A 23,873-nucleotide genomic window follows, 5' to 3' on the forward strand; every position below is an offset into this window, starting at 1 on the left:
TTTTTTTTTTTAAGTATCCCCAGTAACCCTATACTGTATATAAAATAAATTGCGCGCGATTCCGAGTATGTGTTCCAGAGCAAAATGACAGAGCCGCAATAAAAGCGCTTGTCAGCAAAGATGATGAAAATGTGATTTTCTATATGTGTTCTCGTCATCTCAGTTTGTCTGAGTCCGGCGCGTGTTGCTCACGTTCATGCAATTTTAATGTGTGTTTATTAGCGTTATGTTTCGCGTGGCCCAGGGCCAGCGCTGCAGGGGGTTTTGCCATAAATAATCATCATTTTCAACCCTCAATTCAACCGACGACGGCATATAAAAGGAGTTCAGTTTTCACCTGTGAGCTTACAGTTTGTGTACACGATGGAAACGCTAAGGTCGCGGCAGGTTGGTTTGGGATTGGATGTAAACTGGGTCTTGAGAAGACCTGAGTAGGGTTTTAAACTTTCAAATGAGGACTTCAAGACAAGGTATAGTATAAATGTATAAATATGAATGTGAACGTTATTTATGATAATTTATAAGTACGCCTAAAATTGTATCCTTTTTAACATTAACAAAAGAAAAAAGAAATATGAACCATCTTTCAGTGACTGTTACTACTTTTGTACAGCATTTATACTGGTAGCAGGTTAGTCTGAAACTGAAAAAAACAAGTGCATCAAAGTGCCTAAAAAAAAAAAAGTCAATCCTTATTTTATTGCAATTACACACGACAAAAACCAAGACTTTTCCCTAATTCCTAATCAAACTAGAAGCATTTTTGACCATCTGAACCTTTATTTTGATTTTTTTAATGAATAAATCATAATACATGTAAATTGATCATGAACATATAATACACGCGCAATATTTGGGTTGATTTGACCCCAAGTTCTGTGTCCCCTAAAACGGGTCTAAAATAACCCCCAAAATTTAGTTGCGGGATGGTTCCTTTTTGACACAAACTGGGTAGCGCCAATTATTTTCGGAGCGCAATTTCAAATCTTACACCCGAAAAACAATAGAGTCAAAAATAACAAAAAGCCGTCAAAAAAGAACAATACCAATTTTTGGGTTTCCCATTGTATAGGTCGCCACGTACAAAACGACCATTTTGGGGTGGTTTTGTGCAGAACCACCCATAAAGTTGGATCAAAACGATCTCAATCTTGTGACACTCTTTTGCCCCGCGATTGCGTTATTTATAAGCCAACCGTTTTAGCGTTGCTCTGAAAGCCGAACCCTCGTTTGAAACCTTCCAGCGGCACCCGTCAGACACGATACCGTGCGACACGGCGCATATGTTTCCTCCTCTAAACAACGGCACTCCACCATGAATATGCCATGAGGCGCTCTCCACCGCGCTCCTTCTTTCCAGGTGAACATCTCTTTTAAACATCTCCGAGCCTTCCACCCCCCCCTCCCGGCGGACGGCGGCTTCGGAAGCAGCCGGTCAGCAAATCGCGCCGACCCCCCCTTCCCCGGCGAGATGGGCCGGGCCGGGCCGGCGCGGTGCTGAGCCGCGGACTCGGCGGCCGTAAAGAGGTTTAGGTGCAAACAAACATCCCATTTAGTGGCGCGGCTCCTCCATTTAGGCGGCGATTACGGCCCTCGGGGTCCTGGCTCAGCACTGAATTATGAATTAAGTTGTCAGGAGAGCCTCTGCTTATGAGCTGAGGGGCTCATTGAAATTTAATTTGAAAAGGGATTCTGTTAAGAATGTATGCTCAGCAAGCGCCGCCGCTGGAGTAAGTACTGACGAGTGCAATGGAGGAAAAGATTGTGGCCGAGGTGCTGCCGCCTGCTCCTTATTGCCTTGCATCACAAAGGCCGGGCTTTCTATTCGAGCGCCCTAAGTCAACGTCGTCTCGTAGCCGTTTGATACGGATTCGCGTGTCTCGCCGGATGCGGACTCGCCGGGGAAAACAAAATGGGGCAAAAAATGAGATTGCTACCTTTTCAGTGACCACGTCAGATCGCGATTCGAAACTGAACATTGAAACCAAAACCTTGCTCAGAAACGTAAATTTGAGAAGCTACGAATAACTTCATAACCTAATTTTAAATCCAGCGGTTACTATTGAATTTTAAAATCTTAAACCGAAACCGTCATTTGAAAGTGTTAAATCCCGGTTTAAAACATTAAACCCGATTTGACACTCGCTCAAAAATGTTAATTTGAAAAAACTAAGACCAACTTCAAACCTAATTTTAAATTCGGTATTGACTATGCAAGCTAAATCCTCAATTTGGACTGGAAACCTTAATTTAAAATCCTGACCCAAGTGTTAAATCCCAATTTAAAACCTTAAACCTGTCTTGAAACTCGCTCAAAAAATGTCGATTCGAGAAACTATTTAAACTATAGAGCCCAATTTCAAACCTAATTTGAAATCCAGCGTTGCCTATTCAATTTAAAACCTCAATTTAGACTGGAAACCTTAATTTAACATCCTGACCCAAGTGTTAAATCCCAATTTAAAACCTTAAACCTGTCTTGAAACTCGCTCAAAAAATGTCAATTCGAGAAACTATTTAAACTATAGAGCCCAATTTCAAACCTAATTTGAAATCCAGTGTTGCCTATTCAATTTAAAACCTCAATTTAGACTGGAAACCTTAATTAAAAAACCTGACCCAAGTATTAAATCCCAATTTAAAACCTTAAACCTGTCTTGAAACTCGCTCAAAAAATGTCGATTCGAGAAACTATTTAAACTATAGAGCCCAATTTCAAACCTAATTTGAAATCCAGCGTCGCCTATTCAATTTAAAACCTCAATTTAGACTGGAAATCTTAATTTGAAATCCTGACCCAACTTAAACCCTGAAACCCACTTTAGGGATACCGGCCCTCTAGGACTGTAGTTCGACACCTGTCATTTAATGTTTGAAGAAGGGATGTAGGATCGTTTTCAAGCACCCGTAGAGCTAATTATTCGAATCGGGTGTATTGGAGAGAGAAAATTGGAAAGGGTGCAGGATACCGGCCCTCGAGGACTGGAGTTCAAGACACCAATACCCTAAATAGACGTCAATTGAAACCACAATGCTCACCCTATTTTGTCTTTGAACCCAAATTCTAAAACCCAACTTGAAACCCTAACGTGATGTATAAAGTCTTTTTCTAAACCCTAACTGGAAAAACTCTAATCTTAAATTTATGGATTTCACACATGTGCAAGTCAAATGAGAAAGGATTTTAATAATTTCAGTATATAGTCAATACTTTTGGTGTGGTGGAACGCTGCAATTTTTAATTTTTTTTCAATCCGTGCCTGAATCCCGTAACGTCTGTAATGGCGTTTCTTTAGCTTGTGTCGCTACGCTATCTCTTTTCGAGACACATCAAACTTCAGCTTTCATGTTTTTGATCCCACCAGGGACCCAATGTGCCCAATTCTGCATTTTAGCATGCACGCCATATGTAGCCCGCCTGACGTCTGTCCCCCAGAGCCCCCCCCCCCCCCCCCCCCCCCCCCCACACACACACACTCTGCCTTTTATCATTTAGCACTCCGAGGACGTGATCTGCAGTCAGAGAGCGTTCCTTTTAACGTTAAAAGCCCCGTGTCACATGACCCCGCCATGCCACCCCGGACGGGACCTTGACTTTGCTACATTCCTGCCAGATGTTTGGGGAGCCCCCTAGAGGGGGTTTAGGTGATTTGGGAGGGGGCACGTTTGTGCTGCCAAAGTGTAACAGCTTAGCCATCCCATAGGGCCCATCGACGGCCATCTGAAAGGTCTTTGGAAGGAGACCGGGCCCTTCATGTGACGCTGCCAGCGGGATGGCGCAATGCGAGACGTTTGGCCGATGGAGCGCTAGCATTATTCGATTCCCTAGTTTGACTCGGTGACCCTCTTTTAAAAGCCCGACTTCAGAAGATAACTCCACTTTGAAATGCTAAACCACGCTGGAGCGTAGGTAGAGATTTTTCAGTGGGGTGGCACAAAACCTCAAAAGTGGGGGAAAAGAAAGAGTTTCAAGCAAACATGGTGAAGTAGCATGTAGCCGCGCGCTAACAGATTAAGCTAACGACCGAAGTGAAGTCAGACCAAAGTGTAAATACTTTTAAGTCGAGGTTAAAAACGTTTTATTTCTTTAATCGATTTTAAAATCAACTTCACGTTACGGACTGAGTTTTTTTTTTTTTTTATTTACTAAAAATGTGTAAGTATTTTTATGTTTATGGATTTTATGTATTCTGCTCAGGATTTAAGAATACTGCTTCCATGTAGAAATAGCAGAAATCAATTCCATAGTACGGTTTTTCAGCCATTTTAGAAGGCTATTATGTTTCTTTACCTGTTTTTTTATTGTTTTATGTTTGTTTTTTGTATTCAGCTAAAAGGTCAGTCTATTTTCTCACGTCTCGAAAAAAATGGCGGACTGATGATTACGTATGGTTGCTGACAAAAGTTATAATGCCCATTTCTGAAGTTTATCTTTTTTTAAATCTGAAACATTTGGGCACAGGTCTAGCCTGCCACATCCTGGTCACTGTGTAGCTCCGCCCCCAAACCTCTGCTTGGATCTTATTTGAAACCCTAATACTGGCATCAAATCTGTATACAAGATACTATAAAAATGTAGTAATTTCCCTCAAGTATTTCCAATCCTTGTTTGAAAACCCAAACCAAGGTTTCAAACCCTCAACCCTATCAAAGCCCTAGAACCTAAATTTCAAGCCCTAACCCTGAACAGACTCCTCACCATTGCATTCATACGGGGAGCCAGCATATTTGTTCTGGACTTTGCTCCCGTATGGTAATATTGACCCTGGAGGCGGGACTAATGCCAGGGAGCCAATCAGAGGCGACGCATGAGTTAGGCTGATTGATGGAAGAAGTCGGGGTTAGCCAACCTGCCATCTTACAATGCAGCGGGATCTGACCTTCACCCTCCTGCTGTGCATTGACGCTCCCAACACACACACACACACACACACGCACAGGAGTGACAGCTCCCGCGGAAGGGGAAGGAGCTGCCGGGTGATGCGAAGGAGGTGGCGCATCCGGGGAAAGGGAGGAGGACGTGTGGCCCTGCAGACCGGAGGTCTTGCTGCCAAACACAGTGTGAGATGCTACGTGTGTGTGTGCCCTTGGTTTTTGCCTACAAAGTGCAGGACCAAATCCAGGGTTTCGCTGTCTTTGTGGGGGCCACAAGTTCAGACTACTTTTTGAGGGCCAAGACTTGTTTTTAGAATATGGGTTTGAATTTGATTTTGATTGAGGTTAGGGGAAGTATTAGGCAATCATTTCTGATGCTTAAGGTTAGGCTTAGGGTCGAGGAAATTATGACATTTGCATGTCCCCTCTATGATAGAAAAAAAACATGGGATGGGAGTGTTTGCACACTTATAACAACGCTATTACCTACATGCAATTCTAAGTACGGAATGGGAATCATTCTTTCATACAATACCACCCATATTAAACAGAAATTGCACACAATATTCAGTTGGTCTTGAAAGATGAATGAAAACGCTTCAAATACCCGCCTTCGAGTTTCCTTTTCCGCTAACGCTTGGCGCTGAAAGTCTTCATTCATATTCCACAAACTGTAATCAGATTACACCGCCGATTTTGCATACAATCGTTGACAGTTAGTCGAACGACACGGCCGAGGAAAAACAAGCCTGACGATGCGCCATAAGCCGCTTCGGCAGGACATTACTTTGTAAAAAGCGATGGGAGGCAGATAGCGAGCGCCGTCGGGTAAAGTGCGGACACAACACCGCTTCTTCTTCTTCTACTAATGCATGCGCACGCTCACTGGAGATGGATGCACTCACGGCACCATTGGCCACAAGTGAAATACAGTATAAAACATTTAGGTGCCTGATTTAATGTGTTGCATCAACAACAACAATGTAATAAACACACACGCGCGCGCACACATAGCTACACACTGCGCCACTGTGCACTTCATCATACAAGCCACACACTTGCATACTAAATGAGCGCTAGGACTCTTTAGAATTTTAAGTGCTTTTTTTGCCTGAATGCTAAAAAGCACTCGGACCAGAAGTGTTGCTGGACATATGCTTGTGCTTTTTAAATATGCTTTTCATAATGTATCATTTTTATTACTGTAAATATTTTTTGTATGTTAGTATTAGTGTAAATGGGCCAACTCAAACTGCACTATGCGAAACTATGCTTTTTATTCTATATTGATTTTTCTGATATTTATTCATATGCGCTAATTTTGCACTTTCACTGATATTTCAGGGCATATTAAAAAAAAGCTCAAGAACCATTTTTAACTCATTCAATGCCATGGAGGCTTTTTATTTATTTATTTGTTTATTGATTTATGTATTTTTTAACTCAAAAATGCTTTGCACTGGTTACTTGGCTGAAAACATATTTCACAGATGGAAAAAAAATCACATATTTCACTGAAAAATGGTTGGCTTACACAATGGTTGGCTTACACAATATATATTTGATGGAGAATTAGTTTGGTCAATCTTTGAACTTCATTTGGGTCTCGCTTCAATTTTAAACCTTGTGCGGTATTTCGTCCAATCCTTTGATCGTGACGTCAAATGCATTTCAAATCAAAGATTAAGCATTGGAAAAAAAAATACACTAGGGAGCTGAAATTTCACCCAGTTTAATTTCCACATGGCATGACCACTATGTTGTCACACTCCCAGACTGCCTGGCTAAATCACTGAGTAGAATGTAGGTGAATTTGTCCAAAAATTGGACACAATACTGCACAAGTGTTGGTGTAATGCCTGAGCAAATCTGCTTTGAAAACATAACCATTTCTTCCTTCGCCCCTCTACCAAGTCGTTTAGAAATGGCTTATGTCCCTTTTTGCATAATTTTCTCACTTAGCAGCTAGTCGAGCAACAAACGGCTATCAAAACAGAAGCCTCGGAGGTGTTCTTTGTAGCGAGGGCCACAGAAATAGGTTTGAGCCTGTGCCCCCACCGGTTGCCTTCTCTGCATGGATGGATGTCAGCCGAGGGCTTCAGATGGCCGCTAGCGTTGGCATCTCAGCGGCCGTCGTGTCACCCCCACCCTCCCGCCGTCTGTTATTTTCTTTGCTGCTCCCTAACCATGCTGAGTTTTGTTTTGTTTTTTTTTCTCCCTCGGAAAAAAGTCATCGCAGTGTTCCCTCACTTTTCGTGGATATCTGACTGTAGTAAAGGTGGAATTTTTTTTCCCGCCTCGTTTAACCCTCCTGTGTTTGTTTGCAAGGAACAGCAATAATTTTTTTTTTTTTAGTTTTGGTCCAAAGGATGGCCTAAAAATGTCCGGTACTGCATGTATTTATTAATCAGTTACTTAAATAAGAGGTTCTCAACCTTTTTTCAGTGAAGTATCCCTCATGAAATATCTTTTCAGCCAAGTAGCCCGAAACATTTTGGGGTATTAAATAAAAAAAAAAAGTCTTAATACACACCATCTGTGTCTGATTTATTAAACTTAAGAATCTTTCAAACCTCATTTGTATCGTTCCACAAAAGATAATCAACCTCAAGTGTCCTCTTTTGGATCATACTAAATCCAATCATTTGTTTAACCCAGGGGTGTCTAACTCATATTTATCGGGGGCCGCATTGTAGTTATAATTTTTGTCAGAGGGCCGGTATGACTGTGAAATCAAATCAATTTTAGGTGTGTTTGTCACACTTCTAACTAGTTTTGAAATAAGAGCCTGGTAAAAACTGTTCAAAAGAGATAATGGGAACACAAAATGCTTGTTATTTTTACCCCCAAATTTTTAAATGTTGAGGACAACTTGCAAATTTAGTATTTTAACCAGAAACTTGAAGTTTGATCAGGATCACGGGGGCCACAAAAATTTATGTGGCGGGTCAGATCTGGCCCCCAGGCCTTGAGTTTGACACCTGTGGTTTAACCCATTGTTTTATTTTAATTTATTTGAATTTCCCCAAAACAGCAATAATGTCTCTCGGTTCACAAAGTCATTAATTAACGTATTTAATAATTTGTCATTATTTAATGTATACTGTACTTGTGTGTTACATTTATTTCTGTGCAATAGTCATTTGACCCAGGGTCACGTGTCATTATCCAAATGTTTCAGAAGCTTTTTTTGTTGTAATCCTACAAACTAACAAATCTTTGGGTTGAAGTGGACATGAGAAGACCTGTACATGAATTTGATACTGTATATAAAAACACACGGCAGCAAAATATAGAGAATACAAAAATACTCACAAGTTCGTTTTACTCTCTTCTTCAACAAGAACAACGGAATAAACTCCCGTGGTTTATTATGCCACTTTGAAAAGCATAAACAAGTGCATTTGAGCACAAGGGGCAAAAAAAAACAAACTGCATTTTTGTCTGCCAGTGGTCACGTTGTGTGCGCGTGACCCTCACACATGCGCTGAATTACAATCAAGGGTCATTTTAATCAGGCCAACAATAAACACTTGGGGACATTTCGTGCGTAGTTCAACAATCAGACTTAAGTACAAAAATAAGCCTAGTAGTGTGTGGGCAGTCGCTGTAAAAGCACATTTTCAGTGGGGGGAGGGGGGCAACAGGTGTGACGTCAACGCAGGCTGCTTCATCTGTATGCTATGTTGCAATACTGACATCTACTGACTTGTCAGTAAATAAATAAATTAAAAAAAAAAAAAAAAATATATATATATATATATATATATATATATATATATATATATATTTTTTTTTTTTAAATGACCAAACATTTAAGACATTAGAAATGCTGATTAAATGAGTGTATGTTGAAAGTAAATTCTAATTATATATTTAAATATTTAAAGGTAAATGAATCAGTGAGACAGATGTAAAAAAGAATAGCCTACTTACAAATGAATCTGCCTCTAAATAATGTTTTAGTATTGAAAAGAATGAAGGACTTTTTCATTGGAACAACGAATTGTAGTTTTTAAAACATGTTTTAATTTATTTGTAAATAAAGTACAGATGTCAGATTACAGCTGTGTGTTTTATTTGTACAATGAAAGGAGGTACAAAGACATGATTAGGGACAGTTGCAGCATCAAAGCCCGGTTAGACGGGGGTGTGCTTAATATTCCGACTCAGGGGCCCAAGATGAAGCGTTCCACCTTCATCATGTAGGCTGGCTTTAAGAAACTCGGCAGTTCTCGTTTATTGAGCCACATGAGGGCGCTGTTGGGTTCCACGTTGGCTGGCGGGCCTTGTGTCAGGACGGCTTTGAAAAAGAAGATCTTGGCGCCCACTGCTGTGTCGCTGCGGGCGGCTTTGGGCAGCTTGTACTTGTACACGCCGCACGGCGCCTGGCCCAGGAAAGTGGCCGTCAGGGCGGGCTCTGGAGGAGGACAGAAGACGACAAGTATCAATAAGGTGTAACGTGTAAAAGCAGTTTTAGCAGAAGTCAACTAATGTGACATGCTCCAAAATGGCCGCCGGGAGCGCGCGGCTACTAAATACCTGTGATAGAGGCGAGCGCCCTCTGAGCCGTTTGCCTCAGCGTTTCTCCCGAGCGCCACTGGGCCTGAGGCAGGAGCCACAGCTTGTTGCTCCCCACCTGCTGCTCGGACAACAGCACCAACGAATCGGACAGGAGGCGCCGGCACGAGCTCAGGTCCTTATCCACGTCATCTGTACATACGCGCACGCACAGGGATGGAGTTGCTTAGCAACCGGGGCACACCTTAGGAGACTGCTGAGAAACGCCACAGGTTATAAAACAACGAGATGAAGAAAAAGGAGTACGCATAGGGTGCAGTAATAGTAGTAGAGGAATAAATAAGTACAAGGAGCAGAAGTTGTAGTAATGTACTGTATGTGGACGTAGTCAGTGTAAAAAATATTAGTGGTGCAGATGACATATATTGAACTGATCGTAGTAACAGGAATAAGAGCAGTAGAACAAATAGTAGGAGAAACAATGGTGATAGTACTAAAAACAGGAATAGTAGTAAGTAGTATATAGTAGTACTACGGTATTAAGATAAATAGCAGTAATAGTAAAATTTAAATTGCATTATGTGGAGGTAGTAGTAGTAGTAGTAGTTCTGTTAGTCAAAGTTCTGGTAGTAGTAGTTAGTACTACTGATAGAAGTAGCAGCAGTTGTAGTAGTAGTAGTAATAGTAGTAATAGTAGCAGTAGTAGTAGTAGTAATAATAGCAGTAGTAGTAGTAGTAGTAGTAGTAGTAGTAGTAGTAGTGGTGGTGGTAGCAGTAATAGTAAAATTTAAATTGCAATATGTGAAGGTAGTAGTAGTAATAGTACTGTTAGAAGTTCTGGTAGTAGTAGTTAGTACTATTGATAGAAGTAGCAGTAGAAGTAGTAGCAGTGGTGGTGGTAGTTGAAGTAGTGCACTGATAGTAGTAACAAAACAGGGGTAGTAATAAATAGTAGTAGCAGTATAAGTAGTATAAAGATAAATAGTAGTAATGGTAAAAATGTAATGTAATTAGCGGAGGTAGTAGTATTAGGACTGTTAATAGAAGTTCTAGTAGTAGGAGTTAGTACTATTGATCAAAAAGTAGCAGTGATTGTGGTAGTGATAAAGAGGCACCATTCTTAAAATAAGTGGTCATAAAAATGACTCATAGTAGTGATAAAGATTTATTTTGTAAGATTAGTGGATGCCGTAATAGTAGTACTACTATTAGAAGTATTAGTAGGAAGAAGTAGTAGTAGCAGTATTAGCAGCAGCAACATTAGCAGTAGTTACTAATATTGATCAAATATTCACAGTGGTTATGAAAGTGATGTAGAAGCAATATTATTAAGTATAACTCTTAGTAATGGTAAAAATGTATATTGTAATTTTAGTAGGTGTGGTAAATAGTTGTACTAGTAATATGAGTATTACTAACAGAGAAGTAGTAGTAATGGCAGTATTAACAGCAGTAATATGAGCAGTAGTTGTAAAAATAGTGGTAATAGTAGAAACAGCAGCGGTAGAAGTAGTAACATTAGTAGAAGTATGAGTAGTAGGAATACTATTAATAGAAGTATTCGTGGGAGAAGAAGTAGTCGTAATAGCAGTATTAACAGTTGTAATATTGGAATTACATACATATTAATAATAGCAGTAGTGATAAAAGGCAGTAGCAGTAGTGGTAGTAGTACTAATACTTGTAAAAATAGTTATGGTAGTAGTAGTAGAAGTAATAGTAGCATGATAAGTAGTAATAGGAATAGTAGTGGATGCGGGAAGTGTATTCAGAGTAATAGTAGGAGTAGTAGTGTTCGTGGCATTCGTATTAGTACTACTCCGAGTAGTAATAGTAGCAGCAGTGGTAGTAGTAAAAGTTATGATATTAGTTTTGGTAGAAGTGTTAATAATGAAATACTTCTGTCACTTGTAGTAATAGCATTATACTTGGTAGTAGTGGTGATGGTGGTAAAAGCAGTAACCAAAGTACTGTTTGGAGTAGTACTAGAAGAAGTAAATCTAATAGGCGTGGAAGTAGCAGTAGATTGTAGTACTTCAGACCTACGACTCTTGGTTCGGGCCTGAACGACTTGAACTTGCGCTCCCAATCATCTTCCAAGTCCTGCGCTAGCACGATGTCTTGCGACTTGGCGTCGTCGTCGTCGTCAAGCTCGTCGGCCAGCTTTCTCCGCAGCCTCTCCGCATCCTCCAGCAGTCGTAGCTCGTGATCGCACAGGATGCTTTTCTCCAGCTCCATCTGACAAGATAAGATGCAGTTCATCACTCTCGTCATCCTGTCACTTGGATACGGAGAAATGATGATATCTTTGGGTAATCAATGAAAATGTCATTATCTGGGTGATTTTATTCAATTTTGGGGATAGGGTTGTTGTTGTTGTTAATTATATATATATATATATATATATATATATATATATATATATATATATATATATAAAACAGTATATTGTTAAGGCTTCATGGGCGCCGCCATTTTGTCTGTGACGTCCTTTGCTACATTCCAGGAAACTAAGCAATTTGACACTCTAAAATCCAAAGCAACGAGAATTATCTCAACTAAATAAATCATAAACTAAAACATATTACCTACATAAATGTTTAACTTTATGCTTTTATTATGTTGTCAGAACACACCTGCTGCAACATGCGTGAAAAGCGCTGCTCCACCGGACTCAGGTCAGCCGAGATGATCGGTGGCCGCTGCAAACACACCGCAGCCATCAGCGTCCATGGGGAAGGCGGTGACTCCGGCGCTAATTTCTTCCGCAAATTTGAACGGCAAACGGAACTGTTTGAAAACGGACGAAACGCACATTTCGCCACTGAAGTCTTCTCAAAACGTGAAAGATAACGTAGAACCGCCCAGCTCGCCATCCTACTACAGGGAGCCGCCATGTTCTGTTGTGACGTTTAAAGTCTATCAAGAAAAAAAATCACAACGTTGAAGGTTCTCGTAAAGAACTACAGGGTCTAGGATTTTCATCGTATTTCGCATATATTACGACACATTGCAACAAAAATGTCTCTCTTCAACCAGTGAATTATTTTGTCATTCTTGTCATTAAATAAGGAGGGTGGTAGCGTGTGTTAAAATTGAAATTTGGAAACGTCCTATTACTTTTGACGGTCCCTGAATGCCACGAAATATACCCACAATTCTTTGCAGTAAGCAGACGAGTTCATTCTTTTTATTGTAGGGAAAATTATTTTTTGATGTATTGATTTAAGTTCCATCAAACTTATCAGAAAATGTTAAGCGCACTTTAAGGTGTAATAATATAAATGAATTCTTATTATTTATCGCATTTGGATGAAATGTTTTCTTTTAACGGCTATTGATAATTCAGTCATGATACATTTACCCCTTCCTATCGAACTACATGATTATGTACACCGACTACTCATGTCTGTCTTGGAGTCCTCAATGTCACATTTGTAGTGTTTTAGCGGCTACTTTTTGTCAGAATTTCACCCATTTAAAATGTTTAAATTCACTTGTTCAATCATAAACTCTTTGGGTAGTGTTTGTCGACAAGCTCCCGCCAAAGGAACCTCGTTGTAAGTCGTTTTCGATGCTAACTCGCTAACCCCGTAAACATCCCAAACCTGCAGCATTTTTATATGTTAATTCTAATGCTAGCTTACCGTAATTAATTGTGTGTATTTATGGCACGATGTGTTTAGAAGCTGCAGGAAATTCCATTGCGCCGCCGTCAGGCTCCAGGAGACTGCAACAAACAGCAAAGACACAGTTGAAGCCTCCGGAGACTTTAGGTGACTTGTAATTCATTGATGCAGTTTTGGATATAAATGGATTATTAATCCCATTAGATTGATTGATTGGTTTTGAACCCGCAGCCATTTTCCTCCACTGCCCGGTCAAGACAGTCCACTCAGGTGGGCTGGCAAGAAGTTTGAGGAATTGCACATCCTGCACATTAAAGCCACATATAACAAGTACGCTCATTTAATCACAACTAATTGTAAAGTTATTCAATTAAAACATGTGACACACTTTCTCCCTCAGCACACACATCCAGCTCACGGACTGCGAGGGCAAGTCCTTGGTCAGGACTTCTTGCGGGACGGAAGGCTTCAAGAACATCAAGAAGTCCACGCCGGTTGCCGCACAGACCGCCGCCATCTCCGCCGCATCGGTACGTATTTATTAGTCGTGGACATTTCATTCTTTAATTTCGTCTTTTTTCTCTCCGAGAAGAAGGCGACAGCCAAGGGGGTGACGTTTGTTCGCGTCGTCGTCAAAGGTCTCGGTCCGGGTCGCTTGGTAAGTGGTCAAAAATTCGACTTTTTCCAATGTCCAGTGATGATATTATATTAATATTCCCTCTCTCTTTTTTTTTCTGCAGTCGGCAATCAAAGGTTTGACCATGGGGGGCCTGGAGGTGGTCTCCATCACGGATAACACACCCGTACCGCACAACGGATGCAGACCACGCAAAGCTCGGAGAATGTGATCATCCAATGAACAAAAACCCGTTTGTTTGTTTTTTTTTTCAAAATTTCTTGGAAACCAGGACAATAAAGTGATAATGTGAACACTGTCGGTTGTCATGACAACTCAAATAGATGGAAGCCAGGAGAAGGAGAACAAGCTTGCGTCCTTTGACATTTTATTTGCCTTGTTATTATTAAGACAACAATATCACCTTTTTGGTTGGTTCTTATATTAATATCATCAAATGATGCTTTTTTTATTTGGTGTTGTTATTCATGTTGTCATGGCGTGCAGCAAAATGGAGGACATACTCATAATGCTAAGACAGCCCTTTATATGCAACATAATGATCAGGAACACAGTCCAGAGATTAAAAATAAAAGATACAGTACATGAATAAATTGACAGCAGAACAGTTTCATGCAGATGACATCCGCACAAAGTATTCCAAAATAAAAATGTTTCTGGACTCCAGTACGTTTTTTTTGTCTTCAGATGTAAGAGTAACACAAGAAAATAAAGCTTCCATTTATTTTGAAAAAAACATGAGGGAGAATGAAAAAGTCACATCTATGAATTGTTTCAAGGAAAAAACAATTGGGGATTAATAAATGTATTTTGGAACCATTGTGATCTCCTCACAAGGAAAAAAAATACAAAAGTCATAAAATGGGAAGTGACAATAAACAATATTCTCCAAGAAATCAATTTAATTTGATAGATATTCTTTAAAATTTTAAAAGGGCATTTGTTGAAAAAAACATTGTGCAAAATAAGTTTTTTTTGAAAAAGTCAAATTGCAACTGAAAATGTTGATCACTAACATTTCCTGATATTGCACATAAAATATGATTTAGTAATGAGGACTCTCGAATGAAACTTAACATTATAATATTAACATTAACATTCCTCCCTTTTGCAAAAAGTGAACCGCGAAGTGGTGAGGGAACACTATTACAAATATTTTGTATAAAGTTGAACGTTTAGTGTAAAATTACAACTTTCATTCCTTATGGGATCCATTCAAACTTTTTCTCTTCAAACTACAACAACTTGTTGTAAAGATAACATTGCAACGCTCGTCTAAGGATATCCCAACAAATTTGTTTTCAAAACCCTTTCTCGTAACATTACATGTATGGATGACTTGGTCGTGTAGTGCAAACGATGGCAAAAGGAAGCAACTGACTGCGGAGAACTTACATGTCTGACGTGGCCTCCAAGGCACTTCGACTCCAGTCCAATGCAGGAAATGGCCGACGTGATTTTTTTTTTTTTTTTTTCTTCACGGATATTGCACTTGAGTAAGCGTCGCGGGCGATGGGTCGCCCTCACTCGCCTTGGAGGTTGCTAAGTTCCAGCTCGTCTTTGCGCCTCCGATGCTGCTGGCTAAAAAGGGAGCTGAACGGGTAGAGCTTAGCCTTGGCCGGGTACCTCTGCCCGGCCACGTCCACTTCGTAGTCCCCCCGGTTGATGAAGTCCGGGGTGACGGCGGCGGGCAGGCCGTCGGGTCCCGGGGGCGGCGACACGAACCCCAGGCATACGTGTCTCTCCAGGGTGTAGCTGTAGGCGCTGCTGGTGGTGGCGCCTGCAAGATGCCCGTTGCAGTAGATGGGCTCGCCCCACCAGGGCCACAGGTCCAGCTCGGTGTCGTGGTCGTCCAGGACCAACATGACGAAGCGGCGAAATACGCCGTCCTGGCGCTGCTGCAGCAATGCTGAGCGACCCACAAAGTCCGTGTCCTGACACGCCGCAGCAGAACACGTTGCACATTAATTAACGCTAAAAAGGAGAGCTAAAATGCTAAAAAGCTCCCTTGTTCATTCTTCCCTTCTCTCTTATAAATACGTCGATGGGATCGAATGAGTTCAACAAAAATGACGGTCACAGTATCAAGTTTCTCAATCATCCCTAAGAATTTGGGGATAGCTGGCTAGTGCCTTACCTTATCAAACTTGACGCGGAATTCCCGTCCGCACTCCAGCGGCGTGGTGAAGGCGTCAAGGTCTTGACCCCAAAAGGCAAAGAACTTCTCAATTCGTAAGCTGCGCAGCGCGTAGTATCCGGCGTTGCGGATTCCGTACTTCTGACCCACTGACATCACCTCGTTGTACACGTGTAGTGCGTACTGAGAAGAGAGGACCATTTATAATATTGTGATAAACCGTTTCAGCATAAACCATTTGCAATACTCGATATTTTTTTGGAATAGTGCCCATAAAGTGCACACTGTCCCTAAGACATAATTTTATTTTATTTTTTTTAAACTGCCCAGACATTTAATCCCAGGTCTTTTTTTTCAAATTTGGTCAAAGGAGAAAATAAAAATAGCCGATACAAAAATTAAGTGCTAATGTGACTAATTACTTTAGATGAATGAATACTAATCTCTTACTTTCAGTAATTGAGTCCCAAAATAATCACTTAAAGTGATTAAAGTCACTTTAAGAATTTAAACATACAAGTAAAAAATTACCTAAGGCACTTAATTACTAAAATAATTGAATATATGAGTTGTATTTGAGTATTAAAGAAGTGAAGTACTGTAGTACTTGCGGTATAAATGAAGAAGAAGTCATTGAGTACTTCAGGACTTAATAACCAATTAATTGATTACTAAATTCATTTAGGAACAGCAATTTCGAGACACTCCTTTAGCCAAACACTTTGGGGAAAAAACAGAAAAAATATTTGAAAAACTGCCTGGGATTGACTTTAAAAACATGTGTCTTTGGGATAAAACGAATTTAAAAAAAAAATCCACAATATAAACAATATAGTGTTACATTGTATGACATTTGATATCAATGATTATGTTGTTATTGCACACAACTGTTAAGCACTGAAATGAAATATTTTTTGAGTTTATATATGGAAACTTAAGCGAGGTATCAAACAAATGCTCGAATGTCTTCTCTTTGGCACATGTCAATAAAGTTGTGAAGCAAAGCGTACCTCGATGGGAATGTAGAGCATAAAACCCGGCTCGCCCGTGTGGGTCATGCTCATCACTCGTATTCCGTTAGCGTAACCCACGCTCATCTCCTGCAGACAGTACCAAATGTTCCCATTCATTCATATTATGAACAGTAAAACCTTTCTTTGAAGATAAAGCACATTATGCAGAGCGAACCTCGTGACTTTTCATGATGAACGTTGCAATTTTGAGACATGAACCCACCTTACAGAACATGGAGGGGAAATGATCAGGTGTCATGGAAACGTACGAGAGCTCGGCCAGAACATCCATGGCACGAGGTCCGATCAAGTTCAAAGCTGGAACAGAAGAGGTTTTTATTGATTTATTTTTGCTGACGGACGTGGAATAGCGGCTCACCCGTGTACTTCCAGCTCACGTCCTCCAGCTGAAGGTGCGGGTCGTTGGGCATGTGTTTCTTGATCCATGACCAACAGTGCACTTGCTGGTCTGTTGGAGAGATGATGAAGAAGCTGCGGCGGAAAGGACAGTGGGAAGACCTTTAACTCCAGGATTTTTTCAAAACTAGCTCCTCCTTCCAAACGCTTTAAATTTGACTGCCGATATTTTTGTCATTCGATAACCTGTTCTTGCTGAGGCGCACTACGCTGCAGTCGTTCTCATAGCCTCCCCGTTGGTTCAGCATGCCCGTGTGGACGATGTGTCCCACCGGCACGTCCAGGTCGTTGGCACACAGGTGCTGCAGCAGATCTAGGGCCTCATCTCCCGAGGACTACAGACACAGCAGAAGACATCCCATTAGGTACAAAGAAACATAATGAGCTGGAGACCGTGGGGAATAAAATGGAGGGGGTGGAAGCAATTTTACTCGACATATTTAGCTACTAATGTTGTCATGGCAAAACTCAACATTTATAATGAACAATGTTTGTAAATACAACAATTAATTGAGAAATTCCTGCAGTCCCCAAATCTGATGTGACTCAATGCTTACGCCCTTGTGATCCATTGGGTATTTTTTTTTTTTTTTTGCAACTAATATTAATATTTTTATTTGCAGCTGATACAAACTCTAAATTATGACTACGTCCTTGCATTTTGAAAACTCAAATGTCACTCAGACGTAAATGTTGATTTGAAGACTCCTATAATGCATTTCACTATGTTCAATACCAGAGGCCCCCTTTATACAAGATCTATAATGTATAAATTGGTAGGTTTCTGGTCATTTATTTTATTATTCATTCCTAGTTTTATAATTACAGGCAAATAGTTGTTACTACATTACAGTAATTGTGCTACTCCCTGGATTGTACAGTTACTTACAGCTTTAAGCACATGTATAAAAGTAACTATTGGCCACGTCAGAAAAGTAACTTTAACCGTTGAAAAACAGTTGTGACATCAGAAAAGTAACTTTCATCAACCAGAAAGTTACTTCTGCTTCTAACCACCTGCTATTGCATCACTGCCTGTAGAGAATGTGCACCCTGCTGTTTGCACTTCTTTTTCTTCTCCTATTTTGGGTATTTTCATGCGATCTACCCATACCAACCATCGACCAATATCTTCACAATCAATGCACTGAGCACCCGTTATAAATGGTGTGAAAATTCAAAATGAGGTGACTGCAAAAGAATACTGCAATGTCCAGGCTGACTTACGGTGAGCTCAAATTTGGTGAAGGACGACATGTCAATGACACAGACAGCTTCCTTGCAGCACTTGACCTCCTCCCCGACAATGTCAAACCAGTCCGGCTTGTAGAAGGTCTTGCTCTGGTCCAGAGATAGAAGATCTGCAGGAGTAAACAAGAATTCACATGCCAGTCTTTCAGGATGATGTTTGCACCTTCATCCACTTTTTCAAACTAGCCACACTCATGAAATTAGCTAACACTATGCCAGCTAATCGCAGGCTTATATAGGCAAAAATTTATGGTCACAATTTTAGCAAGTCTTTTGAACCTTTGCCATGCGGAACAAAATATTTGGGCCTCTCAAATCCGTGTTTCTCCATCCAGCGAGCTCCCTGCGTGTCCAGGCGGTCGTAAAGCGGACTCGTCCTAAGCTGCCGGCCCGTCTGGAAGTCCCATCGGGGAACTTTTAGTTCGTACAACAGCGCTGGAAACACACATACAATTTCAAGTTTCACGAAGTGTAAATTGCGTGGCCGGCGACAGAAAAACGACGACTCACGCATGACCTCCATAACGCGATGGCGTAGGAAGGTGCGGCTGCTCTGCAGGTTGCCGAAGCGCTTGATGTCCAGGGGCCAAACATTGGCGGTGGGGTAACCGTAGGTCATCCACTCCGCCAGATACCTTTGAAAAAAAAAAACCCCACAAATGTTTTGGGACAGGAAACAAAAATAAATATATTAAATCAAATAACTCACTTGCCAGCTCCTCCGGCGAAGGCCAGACCCGAGGAGTTCATGCCTGCGAGCACATAGTAACCCAAGACGCCCGGCGTCTCGCCCATTAGGCAACGCATGTCCGGGGTGAAGGACTCCGGGCAGTTCACCAGCTGCTGGATCTCAGCTGACTCCAAACTGGGCATTCTCCTCAGCAGTGCGCTGAGCATCGGCTCTGAAAGGAAAGGAAGAACCAGCTCAAAACATCTTTTGGGACCCGTATCACAAAATTGGATTAAGCTTCCTTGTAAAAGGAATCATATCAGAATGCAAGCGAAATAGCGATTTACTTGGTTCATTACATATTATTATTTTACAGCGAACTTTAGCAGCAGACAAGGTAAATAATATTTTTCCTGCTCCTTTTATTACATATTTATAAAAGGCTGCCTTTATACGTTCAGACGTAAGAAGTCCATGTCGGCCTTGAACTTTTACGAGCGCCTCTCAAGCTTCAGTACTCTCAGATTACATAACCAAGTTGCATTCAAGGTCGCCAAACTGAAGGAGTGTTGCTCACATGAGTATAGCAGGGTGAACATTGGCCCGAGTCCAATGTAGAGGACTGATTAAAGCAGCCTGTACGCACCAGTAAACATGTTTGATGGTGGAGTGGGGGGGAAAAAAAAAAACAACCTTAAACAAAGGTAGTTAAACGCAACACCTTTAAAACAAACCTCTTGCGTGGTTTAAAAATAGTTTTCACTTGATTTTTTTTTTCAAGGTTTTACTGAACAGGCTTGAGCGGGGAAAAAAAAAAGAAAAAAAAAAATCATGCTTGGGATGAAACACTCTCACGATGTGTACCCAAAACTGTTTTAAACTGTTGGCTGGGTTCACATAAAAGGTCCAAGGGGTGCTAATAAAACAGTCATTTACCAAACCCCCTAGTGGTCCTCACCAAAATGGTCCCAGTCCTCCTGCATGTTCTGAATTTCCAGCTGGTTGCGTCCCTCTGTAAAGATGGGTTTGGGATTCTTCTCGAAGCCCCCCGAAAGCAGGCCTCCCTGCCACGGCCGAGCGTATATCCTCCCGTCCATGTCGAGCACCACTGGAAGACATGTTGAGTGGTACCTTGACTTAAGAGTTTAAATCAGCAGCCCCGCATCACTATAGAACGACGAGGAATGAAACCTGGCGTGTCGGAAAGGAGTTCTTCTTGGAGAGGTTTGGTCAGGAGGTAGAAATGCTCGCAGCCATGCAGAGGGACAGAGACTTTGGTTTCGCTAGCCTGGCCCAGCTCGTATGCCCACTGAAGCAACACATTGGGAAAAACAGTCGTTTTCCAGGATTTGGAACGAAGAAAATAGTACCTCAGATACTTGAAGAAGATTTCTATTAAAAATTGCTCTTGCGGTTCATATTTATTCTTTTTTCTGCAGTTTTTTCACGTCTTTGCATGGTCATTTTTATGCAAAAGAGCCTATGGGGAAAAATACATTATGCGGTTATTTTGAGTCTGCTTCAAACTCTTTGTTATTGAGTTGGGAAAGTTGATCTTTAATGCATGTATTGAAAAATGTATAATCTAACTTTAGAATAATGTGGTCCTATGTGGCGTCCCAGAGTACTGATGAAAAATTGTACCTTTCTACCCTCCAGCATTTATATTACTCAAATATTTGAAAAAAATGTATAGTCTCCATAAAGGCTTGATTAAAACCCTGTGGGCTCACCACCCACACCCCCCCTTTTCTTTTTAATTTTACCTGTCCAGCACAGTTGACAAAATATTCACACTCGATGGAGCCGCGGTCCGTCTCCACCGCCATCACGTGGCCCTTCTCCACCAGAACCTGCTGAACAGTGGTTCTCTCCAAAATTTGAACCCCTGAGTGGAGAGACACAACCTGAAGAATCAGACATGTGCATTTTGATGTAAATTATAAATATTGTGCTGTGCCTTGTCCAGCTGCCGCCACGGCCAGGGCATGATTGACATCCGGCGGCGACACCACGGCATCTGCGGGTAGGTGGAGTGCCCCAACAAGGTCATGAATGTTCACCAAGGGGTGCAATTTGGACACATCTTTGGGTTTCACAATGTTACAGCTGATTCCCATCACCCTGGAAAAACACCAAGAAAAATCAACGACGTCAGCATCTGTCTGTGTCTTAGCGCTTCCACCAGATTAAGAATACTAGTGACTAAAAGGTCTCACTTGAGCCTCGACGCAAGGCGCTTCAAGGAAATGAAGCGGTCCTGATTTTGAGCCAGACAGAGAGACCCCGTCTTGACGTAGCCTGGACAACACAAAATGGAAGTCGAGTTCCAAAATGGACATCCGGGAGGATACAGAGGCGGCTTACCTGTCTTAACACCGGTCTCCTTCTCCAGCTGCTGGTACAGCGCGTTGGAGTAGTCGGCCATTTTGCACTCGATGGAAATGGGCTTCGCCACACTGACGATGCCGGCGCAGAGTTTAGTGGTTCCCGCTCCTAGCCTGTAAATAGGTAAAACAGTGATGTATATATGAATTCCGACATTGCACACTTTCAATAGCATTCATTAGAGTCATTTTGTCAATTTTCTATTTTATTTTTACTTTCCCCTCGTGCATTTTACTTCAAGTACTAAGTGGCCAGAGTCTTCTGTTTGCTTTTAATGTCATAGTCCATTTAAATAATTGTCAAACATGCACAATTTTTATGAATAACCGATCTGCTGTGTTCGCATTGTATTTAGAAAACAAAATTGAGTAAAACTCATTTTGGCAGCCATTTCTGATACTCGTTCACCTTAAAGCAACAGAAATTTTCATAATAACATCAACGTTTGATATGTTTTTTTAAACAAAGGTGTGCTTTGTGTAATGATCTGAATTTGGCGAGTCCATTTTTATAACATGCTCGTTAGATGTGTTATTTAAAAAAAAAAAACGTTTAAACCACAATAAAAGTACAGCGCAAACCTCACTTAAGATTCAGCATTTTATCAATTTCGCTGTGAAAAAAGGATTCCATTTTCAGAGATGTGATCATCCATCATGATTTAAAAATCTAAATTTTAGCTTTACTAAACTTTTTTTTAGCAACGTCACAAACTTTGTTGGAAATATTAAATGTTTGATGGGCCTAAATTTGCAATCAATGGCCTGCTTTGTGAACAAAAATTCTGCAGTATAAAATATTGATACTTGTAAACCCCACAAATGATTCAAGTGAATTGGCTGGAGTGCTGCTGTTTCTACTACACCAGAGTTTGTACTTTCTACTTGTTTTATCAAATACACAAAATACTTTTACCATTTAGTGACTATCACTCGTCTTCCTTTTTTCTTTTATGACTATGGTAGAAAATTGTTGAATTCCCCATACCTGCCCTGCTCCAGGAGAACAATATCAGTCCAACCCATCTTCGCCAGATGATATGCTACCGAAGTCCCCATGATGCCCCCTCCGCAGATGACCACACGGGCCTGGCTGGGCAGTGGCAGTGGCTGAGAGGAGTCCTGCATGCAGTGTGTGGAGGTCCGCAGGCCCCTGCCGGCCAACGCGTAGCCCGTGTGAGGCAGCAGTAGCCTTGGGAGCAGGACGGGGGACAGAGCCCGTGAGCTCCGCACACAGCTACACATGGCTGGCTGTGCTCTCTGTTGGCATACACAAACCATGGTAAAAAAATCATGACTTCAAAGTCACCATGTTGTTTATTTCATCAGCAAAAAAGGACATAATTTATTGTTTCTTCATATTATAAACAAAACATCAGCTCAGAATGCAATCAGAAAGCTTTACAAGACCACTCAAATGTTGCTGGACATAAGTTTGCTATTCAGAAGCTGAGCTACACTGTGGCATAGACATAGAAAGGGAAGTATATCTGTCATTCAAAAATTATGGAAATTAAACTCGAAATGTGACAAAGCCATTTTGGATTCATTCTACGTTTTCTAGTCTTTAATAATATCATAAATGTGGGTCAAAACATTGCGAGAAAATACAGAATGCGGCTCCTAGGGTGGTAGATTAGACGCACTGTACTAAAAATATATTTGAAAACAAGTTAACTTACAAAAGTCCTTCAGGTGTCATAAATGAACTCTTCCATTTCTGCTAGCTTCGAAAGCTCGTCTTGAAACAGCTCGCCCCTAACAATATTCACTTACGCTGGATAAATGTATGCCCTAACGGAATTTTGCTGTTTTATGAACCTTATAAATGTTCTCATTTGTTGGTTATTCAACCACTTGGTTTGACGATGTTTCACACCGAGACGCGGCTATTGCGGCTAATGCTAACAAACAGCTAGCAAAAAATGTCGAAGGGGAAAGTATCGAAATGTCAACAAAATGGAGAAGGGTGGTTCTGGTTTCACTGCCATCCTGGTCGTCTTACCAACTTACCAACTAATTCAGTCGCAGTCGAATTTCAGCGTCGGGATACATGTACACGAACGAACAACGGGATCGTGTTGTGATGACGGAAAAAAGTCTTGTTTGGGTTTCAAGGTAAAGCTGTCGACTGTCAATACAAGCTAGCAGTGCTGTAAGCGGATACTACTTCTGGTTGATCTTTCAAAGTAAATGTTTGTGAAAAGGTTTGTTTTGAAAGGATACTACCGTTTCCTGTTACGGATCTATTTTATTGTTAAATATGACAAAATCACGAATTAGGTTAGAATTAAAAAGGGGACGCATTAGAGACTGTATTTTAGTATTGTGCAATT

The 23,873-nt window shown here is 41.0% G+C and overlaps 3 protein-coding genes across 3 annotated transcripts; 1 reads left to right on the forward strand and 2 right to left on the reverse strand.

Moving 5' to 3' along the window:
• Window positions 1-8,861: 8,861 nt before the first annotated feature.
• mrpl46 (mitochondrial ribosomal protein L46) lies at window positions 8,862-12,325 on the reverse strand. The gene is made up of 4 exons (XM_088413450.1): window positions 12,033-12,325; window positions 11,439-11,634; window positions 9,418-9,588; window positions 8,862-9,295 (listed from the first exon to the last, which is right to left on the reverse strand). Exons 1-4 carry the CDS (start codon window positions 12,291-12,293, stop codon window positions 9,045-9,047), a joined length of 879 nt encoding a protein of 292 aa, XP_088269576.1. The 5' UTR covers window positions 12,294-12,325; the 3' UTR covers window positions 8,862-9,044.
• Window positions 12,326-12,634: 309 nt separating this feature from the next.
• mrps11 (mitochondrial ribosomal protein S11) lies at window positions 12,635-14,328 on the forward strand. Its single transcript, XM_088413451.1, has 6 exons — window positions 12,635-12,956; window positions 13,083-13,172; window positions 13,257-13,355; window positions 13,426-13,555; window positions 13,618-13,683; window positions 13,766-14,328. Exons 1-6 carry the CDS (start codon window positions 12,880-12,882, stop codon window positions 13,871-13,873), a joined length of 570 nt encoding a protein of 189 aa, XP_088269577.1. The 5' UTR covers window positions 12,635-12,879; the 3' UTR covers window positions 13,874-14,328.
• On the reverse strand, window positions 14,017-23,686 carry pdpr (pyruvate dehydrogenase phosphatase regulatory subunit). Its single transcript, XM_088413448.1, has 18 exons — window positions 23,551-23,686; window positions 22,526-22,797; window positions 21,518-21,651; window positions 21,370-21,451; window positions 21,111-21,274; window positions 20,917-21,038; window positions 20,342-20,459; window positions 20,109-20,258; window positions 19,190-19,382; window positions 18,991-19,115; window positions 18,760-18,915; window positions 18,457-18,590; window positions 17,416-17,564; window positions 17,192-17,304; window positions 17,036-17,130; window positions 16,810-16,899; window positions 15,800-15,982; window positions 14,017-15,596 (listed from the first exon to the last, which is right to left on the reverse strand). The coding sequence occupies exons 2-18, from the start codon at window positions 22,780-22,782 to the stop codon at window positions 15,186-15,188; spliced, it is 2,676 nt and encodes an 891-aa protein (XP_088269574.1). The 5' UTR covers window positions 22,783-22,797; window positions 23,551-23,686; the 3' UTR covers window positions 14,017-15,185.
• Window positions 23,687-23,873: the final 187 nt, after the last annotated feature.

This window comes from Hippichthys cyanospilos, chromosome 4, assembly GCF_059441005.1.
Source record: "Hippichthys cyanospilos isolate Australia breed blue-spotted pipefish chromosome 4, RoL_Hcya_1.0, whole genome shotgun sequence".
Taxonomy (NCBI): domain Eukaryota; kingdom Metazoa; phylum Chordata; class Actinopteri; order Syngnathiformes; family Syngnathidae; genus Hippichthys; species Hippichthys cyanospilos.